General features: G+C 51.4%; 1 protein-coding gene across 7 annotated transcripts in view; it reads right to left on the bottom strand.

The window, feature by feature from the left end:
* Nucleotides 1-14,824, bottom strand: part of Dot1l (DOT1 like histone lysine methyltransferase) — a 49,334-nt gene extending 34,510 nt beyond the window's left edge. For 2 of the 7 annotated variants that reach the window (XM_013065844.3, XM_087201558.1), the window contains exons 1-3: nucleotides 14,494-14,823; nucleotides 3,265-3,308; nucleotides 1,331-1,405 (exon numbers count right to left, since the gene is read on the bottom strand). In XM_013065844.3, coding sequence (XP_012921298.1) covers nucleotides 1,331-1,405; nucleotides 3,265-3,308; nucleotides 14,494-14,574 — 200 coding nt within the window. In that variant the 5' untranslated portion in view covers nucleotides 14,575-14,823. Of the gene's footprint in view, nucleotides 1-1,330; nucleotides 1,406-3,264; nucleotides 3,309-14,256; nucleotides 14,465-14,493 lie in introns of those variants that run through there. The other 5 variants (XM_087201559.1, XM_087201560.1, XM_087201557.1 and 2 more) reach the window with 4 other exon arrangements.
* Between the last annotated feature and the right edge of the window lie 816 nt (nucleotides 14,825-15,640).

The raw sequence follows: 15,640 nt of genomic DNA, 5'->3' as shown, positions 1-15,640 counted from the left end.
CTTTGACCCTGGGCCCACCTACCTGATAACCTTCCAGCTTCCTCACCCCCCCCCTTTTTTTTTGGTACTGGAGATTGAACTCAGGACCTTGCACTTGCAAGGCAGGCGGCAGAACCACTGAGCTAAATCCCAGGCCCCCCCCCCTTTTTTTAGAGGCAGGATCTCACTATGTAATTCTGGCTGGCCTTGAACTCTCAGCAATCTTCCTCCCTGAGCATTCCAAGTCCTGGGATCATAGGTGTGCACCACCATGGCCAGCCTTTCCTAAGTGGTATGCCTTGTGTCAAAGCCGCCATAAAAATCTCGCAGGAACAAAGTCAGGACGCTTCTTGGTGTGTGCGCACCCACAGGGTGCAGGAGGGTGGCACACCCCTACTCCATAGGGACACAAGTTCCTACGCCTAAGCTCTTGCAGACCTCACCCTTCAAACCACACCCACCATCTGGGGACTGCTTGTCCAGGTCCTTATCACATTCCTCCTAAGAAATCAGTCCCCTAACAGATATTTCCCTGAGGCCAGGCTCCAAGGACCCAGGAAGTGGTTTACCTCAGCTCCAGCAGCACCAGGTCACCTCTGCCCCAGAGCCTCTGCTCTGATAGGAGTGACAGGCTTCCCTTCCCTCCCTGTTGAACACCAATGTGCTGGCTGCAGAGGGCCAGGGCTGGGCCAGGAGACAGGTCCAGCTGTCATGGAGGCTACACTGCTTGCAGCACAGCAAGCTCTTTCTGTGTCTAACAGTGAAGTCAGAGATTGGGCCACACACGCTGGGTGAGGCTCCTGCAGAAGCCACAGGGCCACTCTTGCCCGCCCAAATGCTCCTGACACAAGGCAGGTTACCAGAGCTGGAGCAGTTGTGAGCCTGGACCACCCCCTTCTTTCCAAAGAAAAACAAACCTCTCCAGCGGGCATTCCAGAGATGCCAGGCCCTCCACCCACTCTCTGGGAGGAAAGTGCTAAGAGCTAGAAACACTGAGGGCCAGAGTCACAGCCCCTGGCCAAGCCCTCTGCTGGCCAGCTGAGCTGCAGGCCCAGGGGCTGCTGAGGGCAAGCAGTGGTGGCCTGGGCGGAAACAATGACATCTGGCAGCCACTGCCAGCTATAAAAAGAGCTGCTGTTTATGCTGGGTAATTCCACACACACCAATCCAGTTTCAGCCTGTGGGGTTTCCAATTTTGTCCTCACTCGGACAGCTCTCGCCAAGGCTCAATAAACATTTCCAGCCAAAGTAACCGTATGGAGCCACAGCCAGCTCTGCAAGGAAACTGCAGCTGCTGCGCCTTCGAGGAAGCACTTATCCTAGAGGAGGTGGTTGGGCAGTGTCCGCTTACCTTTTGGTATCATAGTCAATTAAGACATAATTCTCCATGGCCAGCTTGAGATCCGGGATTTCCTCACAGACCCATCTGAAACAGAAAAGCAAAAACCACAGGAATACTATTACACAGGAATCGCTTTTTTTGTTTTTTGGGTTTTTTTTAAAGGACTCAAATTAAAATCGCCTGAACAGTGCTGACTCTAAAATGGCAAAACAAAATTTGCACTGGGTGTGGTGGCACACGTCTGCCACCCCAGCACTGTGTGAGGCTAAGGGCAGGAGGATCACGAGTTTGAGCCCAGCCTGGGCAACTTAGAGAGATCCTGTCTCAAAATAAAAAATAAAATGGCTGAGGGCCAGGGATTTAGCTCAGTGGTTCCGGCGCCTGCCTTGCAAGCACAAGGTCCCAAGTTCGATCCCCGGTACCAAAAAAAAAAAAACCAACCAAAAAATAAAATGGCTGGGAGGTAGCTCTGGGACCTGGGTTCCAATTCACAGTACCACAAAGAAAAAAAAAAAATCCCATGATTCAAAATGTAAAAGAGAGAATGATCCATTATCTTGTAACAAATGCTGAGGTTGTTGTGAATCACACAGATTTTATTCGACTTCAAGATCTAACAGTGTTGGCCCTTGGGAGCAAAATAAACTCACATGTCACTATAAAAAGTAAAGCATATGCCGGGGATTTAGCTCAGTGGTTCCAGTGCCTGCCTCGCAAGCACAAGGTCCCGAGTTCGATCCCCGGTACCAAAAAAAAAAAAAGTAAAGCATATAAGGCTGGGGATGTGGCTCAGTGGTAGAGCACTGTCTAGCATGTATAAGGACCTGTGTTTGATCCCCAGCATTGCAAAAGCAAACACAACAATAAAAAGTAAAAAAATGTTATGCCAGGTGGCACATGCCAGTAATCTTACACTCAGGAGGTTGAGGCAGGAAGATCACAAGTTCCAGCCCAGCTTAAGCAACTTAGTGACTTACTGAGACCCTGTCTCAAAATTTTAAAAAATAAGAGGGGAGACAGGCTGCAGCTCAGTGGTAGAGTACTTTCCTAGCATGCACAAGGCTTTGGGTTCTATCCCTAGCACCATTAAATAAATAGGAAGAGGAGGACACTGCTGAAACCCTGAGACATGGGCCATGCAATGAGGATACAATCTGCTGTAAAATCACAGCATGACAAATCTTCCTAAAGAAATAGAAAGGCAGTGAGAAACCAAGCTGGGAGAACCTTGTTTTGAGGCTGGTGAGGCCAAGGAGAATCCAGAGCATCCCCAGATGGGGAGCAGGTTCTGGGGCCCCCTGCTCACAAGCTCAGAGCCCAGATGCTATTGTTCTGGGCTCCTGCTACCTGACAACACTCTGAGAACACCAGGAAAACAATAGACCCAAAAAACCAATCCCGTACATAAGGATCCACCAAGTGCAGTTGGTTTACTAGACATCGTGGTCATGTGGCTCATGGATGGCACAGTGACAGAAGTTCAAGAAGGGCAAGGCTCAGAAAACAGCACCCCAAAGGCATGCTCTGACCGGCTAAGAGGCCTTAGCCATGGGCCCGGCATGCAGGTCCCGCTGGCTCTGCCTCCTCCCAGCACAGGAGGGTACGCTCTCTGGAGCTCCACATTTGCCTGAAGATGAACACTCAGGATCTTGGTCTTCCCTGAGATCTCCTGTCTATGGTGGAGGAGAAGCCAGGTGAATGACATCTGCAGACAGCCACTCTTAAGTCCACTTCTGTCTCCAGGGCTTTTATCCAACAACATTGGGAATGGTGAGAATAGACTGAGGGGATTATGACAAGAGCAAAGGCACATGTGCAACAAGTCTGCTTCCCACTGTGAGGGCTGTTCCCTGTGCCATGTGCACCCACATGACAGCAGCAGAGCCCAGGGCCCAGTTCTATGCCATCTCACCCCACAGGTGCCCATACCACCCAGCACTCACCGAATAGTCTCGATGATTTCATGAGCAGCATCGTGGTGTTTGTCCTGAAAAGCAAGGAGCAGTGTCTCAGACATTAGACTGCTTTTTGCCCACCCAGTGACAGCAGGAATTGGAGGGGTGGCTCTTTCCTCCTGTGCGACCATCACTCCAGACTTTCATTACCTACTGACGTGGCTCCCAAGCCATCCCCACAGGAGCCCAGGTGCCCACCCCAGCCCTGGTGGCTCCTTGAGCTGAGGCCTGGCTGTGCTTTCTGCTTCTGCATGGGCCTAACACATGGCTGGCAGGTCACTGAGCCCCTATAGGACACAGTTCCCCTATGTAAAGTGGCAAACACCAATCACAACCACTGGCCACCCCAATGCCAGAACACTCCACGCGTCCAAGTCATCTTCAACCCCCAACCATCCTCCACCCAAGGATGGTGTCATCTGAAGAACCAGGCACACAGCTGCCATTCACACATCATACATATGTGTGACAGATTAACAAAAAAAAGCAGGACAAGCCTGCCATTGTGGCACAAGCCTGTAATCCTAGTACTCAGGAGGCTGAAACAAGAACATCACCGTGAGTTCCAGGCCAGCCTGGGCTACATAGTGAGTTCAAAGCCACCCTGGACTACCTATGGTGATCGTGTCTCAATAAAACAAACAAACAAAAAACAAAAGAAAGCATAAGGACAGAAAAGGATAAAAGAAAGGAGGCGCAGCGTTGTGCTCCCTGCCTCCTAGGCAACCCTGTGGGTCCAGAGGGTACCAGCCTGGTGTGGTGACCCCTTCACCCTCATCACGGCCCTCGAATAGCACCCACAACCACAGCTCCCCAGCTGGCAGCGGACATAGCCAGTGATGAGCGCAACACCCCTCTCAGTACACGCACAAGCACTTTTCCCAGCCCTGCCCCCAGACAGGAACAGCAGGATGAAGCCACAAGTCCACCTCTCCAGCTGACGGATGTCCCAGGCTTGTGGGGCTCTCACCCATGTGCACAGAGGCTCGACATTCCCACCCATCTCCCCATAGCTCTGAGGGCACTCCAGGCCTTGGGTTGCCCTGGCCATCTCCTTCTCCAACCAAGCAGCTGTGCACTTTCCCTGGTGCAGACCCAGGCCATCCAGTGCACAGCCCCATGTGACATGGGACTCTCAAAAGATACTGAGTGATTGCCACCACCGTCAGGCTCAAACCTCAATGTGTTCACACTGCAGCCATGCTGTGCAAGGGACACACTGCTCACTAAGACTAACTTCCCTCCCCTCACTGCTTAGCACGGCCACCAGGGATGCTTGCTCATCCATGAGCTGGGCTCTAGTTTGGCAGGGATCCTTCCTCTGCTGTCCACTGAATCTCCCTGCCCCACACTCCCCTCAGGAGCCTAGGCCTTACTGCACAAGCCACTCCTAGGTACCTGGGGTGCACAAGCATCCTGAGGACAGCCAGCACAGGGCCACACATGGCCTGGAGCACAGACAGGCCTGGGTAAGCCTCACAGGAGGGCCTAGTGCCCACATCATCCAAAGCTGCCCAGGCCACTGGAGGTGCTACCAGCGGGCTTACACCAAGAAGTTCAAAACTACTCTGTGACAGCAACCGCTCTTAGCCCAGGCCACAGTGTTCACACCTCCATTGCAAGGAGAAAGGCACTGCCAGGCAGAGATACAAGGAGAGTGTATCTGAAAGGGTCTCCCACCATTCAAGAGGATCAAAATAACTAAAAAACCTGAGGGTGAGCATGACTGTAATTCAGCACTTTGGGAGGCTGAGGCAGGAGGATCACAAATTTGAGCCCAGCCTGGGCAATTTAGCAACCTAAAGAGACCCTTTCTCAAAAAACACAAAGGCTGGGATGTAGCTCAGTGCAAACGCCCTGGGTTCAGCCCTGGGTTCAATCGCCAGTATCACTAAAAGACCCAAGGTATTACTTTTCCTAACAGCTCTACTGAGGTATAATTCACACACCTATAATTTACCCAGGCACAGTGCATAATCTAGGCTGGGGTGCAGCTCAGTGGTTAGCACTTGCCTAGCACTCATGAGGCCCTGGGATCCATCCTTAGTACTGCAAAAACAAATTCAAAAATTTAAAAATAAGAGATAAAGTATACAATACAGTGACTTAGCACATCCACAACCATCACCACTATTCTTCCCACCCACCCCCAGTACTGGGAGCTGACTTTAAAGCCTTCACGATGAGCTATATTCTCAGCTGCTTTTATTTTTATTTTATTTATTTATTATATTTTTAGTACCAGGGATCAAACTTAGGACCTTGTGCTTGCAAGGCAGGCGCGGTGCCATTGAGCTAAATCCCCGCCCCGCCCCCTTCTTATTTTGAGGCAAGGTCTCACTAAGCCACCAAGTTGCCCGGGCTGGGTTCAAACTTTTGATCTTCTTGCCTCAGCCTCCCAGAGTGCTGGGATTACAGGTGTGTGCCACAATGCCTGACACTAAACCTTATCTTTCAAGGGTAAATAAATAAAAATAACCCAACCTTCTAGCTCTTAACAAAACCTTCCAGAGCTAGAGGTGCAGCTCAGTGGTAGAGTGCTTGGCTGGCACAAATGAGCCTCTAGGGACCATCTCCAGCACCGTAAGAAAAAGAATAAAATCCTCTAACGTACTGAAGACCAACCTGCCGATATTTGTGGATCCTTGGTGTGCCCCTGACCTCTGCTTGCCCGTAGCCTCTCTTCACTGATTCACAGGACTCCAGGAAAGGGACATGAGAGCAGCCAGGATCCCTGGGTTTATAAGCAGCCCTCAGTCGCCTCATGTAGGGCATAATGGGTAGTATCTAGATGTTCCCCCAAAGCCTCATGCAGTCAGAGGTGGAGAGTTTCAAAGGTGGCTGGATTAGGATATGTGAATATGGATTAAGGGTGCCCTTCCATGGGTATGGGTGGAACTAACTGATAGGTTTGTAGACTGGATGGAATATGGAAGAGACAGAAAGAAAGCAGGCTTGCTGCTGTTGCTTGCTGCTTTTGCTGCCTCCTGCCTGCCATGCCATGAACTGTTGTTTCTCCTCTGTGATGACCCTCTGCCATGCCACTTTGCCTTGAAGTCACCTGGTTATGGACTTAAACCTCTCCAAACTGTGAGCCAAAATAAACCTTTCCTCCTTTAACTTTGAGTGTAAAGTACTTTGTTTCAGCAATGACAAAAGTAACCAAGACACAGGGACACCTGCATCTGTACTCCTCCACCACAGGCAAAGGACTCCGGCCTTTTCAGAAACCCCACTGCTGGAAAAGAGAATTGTTTCCTGTTATCTGCTCAGGGGTTAAGACAAAGTAGCTGAGAAGAGGTTTTTTTCTAGTACAAAGCTGCCTCAGCAAGATGCTGGGCAGTTCCTCCATTCTGGGGCTGAGTAAGACCTTCCTTAGTACACACAGCCTCCTGCCTTACACCGTACATGGTCGTATCTACAAGGAATATATCTTAAGACCCCCAGTAGATGCCTGGAATCACATTAACGCTCTATGTAGACTGTTTTTCCTAGGGATAGATACCTATAACGTTTTTTTTGGCGGTGGGGGGGGTACCAGGGATCGAACTCACGACCTTGCACTTGCAAGGCAGGCATGGTGCCACTAAGCTAAACTCCCGGCCCTATCAGGCTCTTTTATTTTTGTGTTTTGGTGTTGTAGAGACAAGGTGCCACTACATACTTAGCCCAGGCTGGTCTCAAACTTGAGATCCTCCTGCCTCCTGTCTCCACCACAGGGATTACAGGTATAGGCCACCACTCCTAGCCCGTGATAAAGTTTAATTTACAAATTACACAATGTAGAGATTAACAACAACAAAAATAATAATAACATAATTATGCCAATGTACTGTATGTTATAGCTGATATCAACATGTCCACTCATAGGTGGGGCTTTTGGGAGGCCACTAGATCATAGGATCATGGAAGTGTGGTAAGTCCACTGATTGGTTTAGTGTCATTCTGGGTGTGGATAAACTGATAATGAGGAATGCCCACCTTGGGTGTGAGTGGCACCAACCAATAGGCTTGTAGCCCGAATGGAATAAAAAAGTAAAGGAAGACACGCTGCATACTGCCTCCTGCCTACCCTGCCATGGACTGTTCCTCCTCTGCCATGCTGCCTTGCCTCAGAACCAGCTGTCTACGGACTGAAATCTCTATGAACTGTAAGCTAAAATAAACCTGCCTTCCTTTAATCTGTGGAAGTCAGGTATTTTGTCCCAACAACAAGAAAGTAACTAAGACACTAAGTTTGCACTTTAGGGCCATTAGTACTAAGGAAAGTAGTGAGTTCTGTGGAGCAACAGCCTCTCTGATAACCAAGCTGACTGCTGAGTGAACTCTTGGTGGTGGCCTATGCCATCTGGGGACTAGACAAGGGATGAATCCCATTTAGGCAGAATGTGTGGGGCAGCCTGAGATCCCACGATACAAAAACATGCAACTTCAGCTCAGAAATTGATTATGGCATTCTCCACCCAGTATTTTGGAACAGAGGTGAACCACAGGTAACTGCAGCCATGGCAAGCAAGACTTCAGGTTTGCCTAGGAAGGTGGCTCCCTGCTCCTCAGTGACAATGGGGTGGCTCCTTCCAGGCCCACCTACCTGTCCCATATACACACAGTCCAACTTGTAAGAAGTGGGGTAAGTGTTGGCAGGACCTATGTGAAAACCACACCCAGGACAAGGCACATCAGGTCTAGAAGCAAGTCTGGGTGTGGCCTCTAGACCAGGTGAAATCTATACCATAAGGATCTTGGCCACCTTCCTCCTCTGGCCCATAGAGGCCCTGGGGCTCTGAAAGAAGCTCAGACAGGGGCCTTGGGTCCCTTTCACATGGGACATGCCCACCAGTCTTCAGTGCTTCTTTCCTCTTCATCCTGGGGGCTACATCTGGGGGAGATCAGGAAGGAAACCAGGGGACAAAGGCAGGTGGTGTGCACACAGGGTGTGTCCCGTCTGGCATTACTGTCCTTCATTTGCCTGGCACTCAGCTCTCCTCACAGCCTTTTTTCTTTTTCTGTGTTTTCTTTTATTTTTGTGTGTGGGGTGTGTGTGTGGTACTGGGGATGTAACCCAAGGCTTCTGCAATGATCTATATCCCTAGCCCATTTCTCTCTCTTTTTCTGGTACCAGGGATCAAACTCAGGGCCTTGCACTTTTGAGGCAGGGAGCAGCACCACTGAGCTAAATCTCTGACCCTTCCCTAGCCCATTTTTAAAACTTTGAGATAGGATCTTGCAAAGTTCCCCAAGCTGGGCTCAAACTTTTTGGGTTTTTTTTGCCTTTTATAAAAGAAGACTTTATTGAAGACTGGGCTCAAACTTGCAATCCTCCTGTTTCAGCCTCCCAGAGCACTAGAATTACAGGCATGCTCCACCATGCCCAGCTTTTTTCTTTTTTGTAATACTGAATGTCAGGGACAGCTCAGCAGGGATTGAGCTTGCTCTGTGGGGGAAGGACACGGGCTCCCAAGAGCTGCTTAGTCAGGTCTACGCAGCCCGGGCTTTTGCATCACACTGGCTGTGAAAACTCTTACGTGGCTTCTAAAATAGCACCACACTATGAAAGGGAAAGGAAAGGGCAAATGACACTGCCCTGAACAACTGCTGAACTGGGGGCTCTGAGTCAGGATGCCAGGATGCCTCCGCCTGTGATTCATCTGACTCTCAGGAACAGTTTCTGCTCATACTGCCATGGGAGAAAAGCCAGGTGCTGAGTCACCAAGGAGGGCAACTGACCCAGCCAGACCCAGGTCCCTTGAAGCCCACACTGCAGTTCACAGCTGCAGCAGCAGGGCCCTGACCAGAAGTCTAGCCTAGGCCTTTAGCAAGGATCACAGCTCAGCCCTAGTCTCTGCGGGGGAAGAGGAAGGGCCATGGAGTTCCCACCAAACCCTAATTCTAAGTGGAGGCATGAAGGAGCCAAAGGAGAGATGAGCTGGCCATAGTCAACTTGTCAATGTAGTCAACATGCCAGGCTCAATTATAATAGTGAAACTCTGTCTCAAAAACCCAAAAACAGAGGCAGCATCTTGCAGGATTCAGCATGCCCAGCTCCCAGGGTTGCCCATCACCCACATGCGCTCCACACTGCATTTTGTCGGGTGTAGAGAAAGCAAATCCCAGAGAAGAGGCCACTGACCTGTGGCTGGCTGCACTGCATGTGTTGAGTGCAAAATCCACACAGCATTTCAAAACTGATGGAAATGTACACTCATACACAGAACACAGAGTAAACTTACTCCAACTTCTTGTTTGTTTTTTCACACTGGGTCTTGCTGTTTCCCAGGCTGGCATGGAACTCCTAGGCCCAAGCAATCCTGAGGCAAGGCCTCAGCCTCCCAAGTAGCTGGGACTACAGGAACACACCACCAAACCCTGCCAATGGAACATTTTAAAAACTGACCCTGCATCTGAAATTCACAAAGGGCCTGGGCCCTGGTCCAAGTTAGGTACCTAATTCACTGCAGCGCTGACACCACTCATAAGGAAATCCTTTTCGGTCTGGCCGTCTTTACGAAGGAAGGAGGGCAGGTGTGGAATGGGGACTCAGATGTCACAAAGTAAGAGCACCCTGCACAGCTCTGGGGTAGGCCTAAGACCAAAGACAGCTGTAGAGAACCATTCAGCTGACTGAGTGACCACCCAGAGATCAGAACACCCATCCACACTCAGCGACGTGGAGTAGCGATCTGTGCCTTTGTTTGATAAAGGGCAGCACTGCTGGATGTGGGTGCACGCCAGTCATCCTAGGTACTTAGAAGGCTGAGGCAAGAGAATCCAAGCAAGTTTGAAGCCTGTCTGAACAATTAGCAAGACCCAGTCTCAAAATAAAAAGGACTTGAGGTGTAGCTCAGTGGCAAGTACGTGCCTAGCATATGCAAGGCCCTGGGCTCCATCCCTCCCAAGTACCACAAAAAAAATAAATAAATAAAGGACAGCATCTTTCTGAGCCTCAGCACTACTGGGGGGGGGGGCACGGTGTCCAGTCAGTCACAGGCTTCCCCTACCCACTCATGACAACTGCAAAGGTCTCCACACCACACGCCTAAGTGTGCCTGGGCGCAGAAGCCTCCCATGAGGGCCCTTGTTGATGGCTTCTGCCTGTGCCCCTAGCCCGGAGTGCCCCACCATGGCGTCACATGCCCCACGGAGACTCTGTGAGCAAGGGCTCTGTGATGGCTCACTGGGGACTGAAATAAGGGAACATAAGGGGAACACAGGATCTCTCAATTATTTCTTTCTTTTGTGTGTGTGAGTGTGTGTGAGTGTGTGTGTGTGTTTAGACAGAGTCTCTCTTTTTTTTTGGTACTAGGGATCAAACTCAGGACCTTGTGCTTATGAAGCAGGTGCAGCACCTCTGAGCTAAATCCCCAGCCCTAGACAGTTGACAGGTTCTCACTATGTAGATCAGGCTGGTCTTGAACTCACTATGTAGCCCAAACTGTCCTTGAACTCACAGCAATCCTCCTGCCTTAGCCTCTAGAGTGCTGGGATGACAGGCGTGCACCACCACACCTGGGTTCTTGATTATTTCTTAAGAGCATCTACACATGTGGCTCAACGATTACCCCAGAATAAAAAGTGTAGCTGAGTATGGTGGTGCACATCTGTCATCCCAGCACTCACTCAGAAGGCTGAGTCAGGAGGATCATTGCTAGTTTGAGGCCAACCGGGGCTACATAATGAGTTCAAGGCCAGCCTACAGAGTGAGACCCTATTTAAAAGGGGACGGGGGAACTTGAGCTCAGTATGAAGACCCTGAATTCCATCGTCAGTGTTGCAAAAAAATAAAAAGTTTAACTTGACAGCACCTAGGAGACTAAAGCAGGAGCTCAAGGCCAGCACAGGCTACATGGTGAGCTCAAGCTGCCTAAGACACAGCAAGACCCTGACTCAAAAAATAAAGCTTAACTTAGAAAAAAAAAGACACCCGGTGTGGTGGTACATGCCTGTAATCCCAGCACTCAGGAGGCTGAGGCAGGAGGATTGCTGTGAGTTTGAGGTCAGCCTGGGGTACATAGTGAGTTCAAGGCCAGTCTGAACTACATAGTGAGACCCTGTCTCAAAAAAACAAAAACAAGGGCCGGGGATTTAACTCAGTGGTTCTGATGCCTGCCTTGCAAGCTCAAGGTCTCAAGTTCAATCCCTGGTACCAAAAAAACACAAAAGGACAGAGCTTCCAGTGAGAGGCTGGGCTGAGGGGAGGCTCCTGAGTCGTGGATGCCATCAGGAGGAAGTAGGCAGAGTGACTGTGAACCACAGAGAACACAGCAGGACACTGAACACTTCATGATGCAAAGGAAGGCCTGCCAGTCATTGTCATCCAGTCCCTTCTGAAGCCAGCCAGCCCTCAGCTCACACACACATAGCAGTCTAAAGGCCGCCCTGCCTCCGCCCGTGAGTGGGAATTAAGTGGGACATGCTTCCGAGAGGTCAGCACAGAAAATACCTTCTGAGTCACCCTTCCCTCACAACTCACTCAGGCTTCCACCTATTCACCAGAAGGGGACACTCATCTCCTCCACTGCCCACAGCTGAGCCGCCCACAGCTGACTGAGTCACTGAGAGATGGCCACCCCGACACCCTCTCAGGTTTTTCCCCCATGCTGCCTGCCGGGTAAGCAACCAAAAATACCACTTTTGCCCTTCCTGCCAGAGAGCGGCCATCGAGCACTAGAAATGAGCTCGTGCCCCAGAACCCTAAGTCAACTGAAGACCTGACTTGCCCCTCCCTCCCGACTCCTGTCTGTCATTGTGCAAAGCAAGTTCCGAAGGTGGACATTTCCAAGTATGGACAGCTGCGGCTGTTCCCATTTCCTTCCTCCCTCAGAGGGCCCCCTCTTCTGAAAGACCACTCACATGGTGGGGGGCTGGCAGCCCCGCCCTCAGGGACCTCAGCTGACCCCCCTACTTGTGTGTGGTACTGTAACTCTGCAGACCTCTTCCTAACCCACCTTGGTCTTAGAAGGCTCCTGAGATCAGGACTACTCTTACTGTCCCCCTCTCCCTGTTGCAGAATAGATCCTGAACAGGCACACCCCATCATTTCAAATTTTCAGCCAGGAGTACTCTGCCCCTGCAGAATCTCAGCCTGGGCAACACAGCATTTCCTTAATGGGATAATCACGGGATTCCAATGAAATATGAACTCTTAGCAAAATGCCCAGGGTCCCGAGGCAGGTGAGAGGGCACTTCGAACTCCTGAAAAGCTGCTGCTCCCTACTTACTCCCTCTGTGAGATTTTCCATGTGCCCTACACACACCTGCTAGCCCTGGCTGAGCAGCACAGCCACAGTGGGAAAGAATGCCCAGCCCCTGCCAAGTGAGGCCCGGCCAGCGGCCAGCCTCAGTCCCGCCCGCCACTGGAACACCAGCTCCCGCCAATAAGGCTGTGGGTGGGGACACGGACACAGTCACTGGGTGAACTTTCATCTCAGGACCAGGACAACAGAGCAGAGCCAATCTGGCAACACCACTCTGCCCAAGGCCCCACAGTGGGATCCAGGGGATTTCTTGGCTCCTCCAACACTCAAAGGGGCAGAAGTGGACTCAAAGCTTTCAGCACAGACCCGAAGGCCTGGGTATCACACAGAAAGAAACGACACAAGACTTCTGTCCACTTAGACACCTGCCCTCTCATGTTGCTTTATTCTATTCACAAAAAAACTAAAAAAAAGAGCCCAGTGTCCTGTGACCTAAAGGCAAATGACAACCTGTGGCCCACTGCTCCAAGAGATGCAACTCAGCAAAAACAAAAGGAGTGGGGCTGGAGATTTAGCTCAGTGGTTTCGCTGCCTGCTGCGCAAGCACAAGGACCCAAAGTCGATTCCCGGTACCAAAAAAAAAAAAAAAAAAGAGTGACTTTGGAAAGGTGTATGGTTCTTGGACGCTTCCTGCTAAGTGAATACTGCAAAGCTAAAGGGCTACACACTTGATTCATTCACATTGAGTCTCTGATAAAGGCAACACTACAGGCTTAAGGCAGAGTACAAGCTGGGCCCGTGACTGTCATGCCAGCACTCTAGGAGACTGAGGCAGGAAAACAGCAAATTCCAGCTCAGCTGTGGTAATTCAGTGACTTACTGAGGCTCTGTCTTAAATTAAGAAATAAAAAAGGGCTGGGGATGTAGCTGAGTACTGAAGACCTGGGTTCTAACCCCAGGAACCTCACACACAAAGAAATGGGTACGAGGTAGGTGACTGAGGGGCCATGGAAGGGAGCCCTGGATCCCTGGAAGTGTTCTGCTCCTGGAGCATGACAGAGGTTAGGGACCCCAGGCGTTTACCAGAACTCATAGAACTACACCTCAAAAAGAGTGAATTATACTGTATGTCACTGAAAGAGGAAGAAGTAAAAATTAAATTTCAAACTTCTGCAGCCCAATAGGATGAACTCTCACAGAAGGGAGAAGGACGACGGGAGTTTTGAGTGTGGAAACGGTGGGAGTTTCCATCCCTGATTTACACAAGCTGCCCAACTGGAAAAGCCACAGCAACATACCCGCCCTCCACCACACATGGCCACCACAGCTCCAAAAGCTGACAAGACAGAGAGGGGCCCCAGTGATCATGCGTTCCCAAAGGTGCCTGCCAACCTGTCTGCTCAGATTTCCACCCAAACACACACAGGCCGCCCCTCGGACTGGGGCGCTGACCCTTTCTTGGAAGAGCATTGGACTTCTGGAACCCCATGGCGGGCAGTTTTTACATTTACACTCCGGCTGTCATTTTCCAAGGGTCACTAGGACTAGGGGAACAAAGATCAGTACCTTTCTGCGGTCAATCCCATCCGACCCGTCAAAATGCGGGGGACAAACTCCCAACTTCCCTAATCCTACCCACCAAGTAGAGAGAGGAGAGACCTCCCCAACTTCCCGCAGTCACCCCGATCTTGCCTGCCAAGAAGGGGGAACAATCTCCCCAACTTGCCACGGTCACCCTGGTCCCACCAACATTCCATGGAAAAAAATTACTAATTTAAAAATACACCTGGGGGAACGAGGAAGACAGGACACTAAGCAGAAACACTAGGGCCGCGGGGTGTCAGCGTCAGGAACACCCTGGAAACAAGCTGCCCATCCCCAGCTAAAGCTCTAGCGCCCGCCCGCCAATGGCAGCCGTGCGGGCGCGGGGGGACAACGGTCGGATCCCCAACCGCGACTCTGGGTCCCTGCTGTTGGGAAGGATGGGGAATCAGGATTCCGGCGAGACACTCGCGACACTCACGTAGACCGGCAGTGGCCACGGATAGACGGCGGGCTCGGCCCCCACGGGCGACTTGAGCCTCAGCTCCAGCTTCTCCCCCATGTCTGCGCGCGCGGCCGCCGCACCATGCTAGTCAGGCGGTTGGGGGAGGGGCGGGGCCGCCGGCGAGAGGGCGGGCGGAGTAGGGGGCGGTCGCAGGGAGGGGCGGGAGGCTAAGGGGAGGGAGGCCCGGCCTGGGCCTCGGCCGGCCGCCGCCGCCGCAGCGCTCCCGTCCGGCCCCCGGCTCCCTCTTTGTGGTCACAGGCCCGAGGCCTCCAGCGCCGCCGCCATCTTGGGCCGGCGTGAGGCGAGCACAATGAGCCGGGGGCTGGGTGAAACCACTCCTGCGCGCTCGCGGGGGTCCCCCGGCGCGAGTAGGCGGTTCGTGGAAGCAGCCCCGTCCGCCGCACCCGCGGGCCACCCCTCTGTCGGCCCGCCCCCGTGGACTCGCCCGCCAGTGCGTACGTCACGCACGCACGCACGCACTCTTGGCTCGCAAATCCTCGGCTGCCCTCGAACGCCCCCGCTGGCCGGAAACGGGGACTCAGGGAATCCCTGCGGGCGAGCTGCGGAGAGTCTCTAGTTCGAATCTCACCTCCCTAAAATCCCTCTGTGCAAAAACCATCAATCAACTTTTAGTGATATAGGGGAAATAAATGTAACTCCCAACCTGCTAGACGTCAGATGCACCAAGTTCGTGTTTCCCAGAATCGAAGAATGATAGGGAAGGGTGGAGGGGGTGAAGGGAGGGCAGGGGAATGGGGAAAAAATAAGAACCAAGATACATCAGGTAAAGGTACACGTTCCCAATGATAAATGTAAATGTATTGTACACCTAAAATGTACCAATAAAAGAATTAAAGGAAAAAAATCGAAGAATGAATTCTAAGGAATAACGGAGATTGAGAGTAGAAAAACTTTATTGAGAGAGATAACTCCTGAGAGACAGGAGGGGACTCGAGAGTGGGTTGCGATGGACCCCACCTAACAGGAAGTTTTATGGAGCAAAATCACGGAGCAGGTACAAAATCCTGGGTACAACATGGGACAAAACCACAACCAAACAATAAGATTACAAGTATAGCCGCTTAGGTAATACTGATCCAATGGGGAAGCAGGTCACGTAGCA

Source organism: Heterocephalus glaber, unplaced genomic scaffold (genome assembly GCF_053883595.1).
Source record: "Heterocephalus glaber isolate CG9 unplaced genomic scaffold, H.glaber_assembly_v1.0 deba00001760, whole genome shotgun sequence".
Lineage (NCBI taxonomy): Eukaryota > Metazoa > Chordata > Mammalia > Rodentia > Bathyergidae > Heterocephalus > Heterocephalus glaber.
This window is presented reverse-complemented; position numbering and strand designations above follow the sequence as displayed.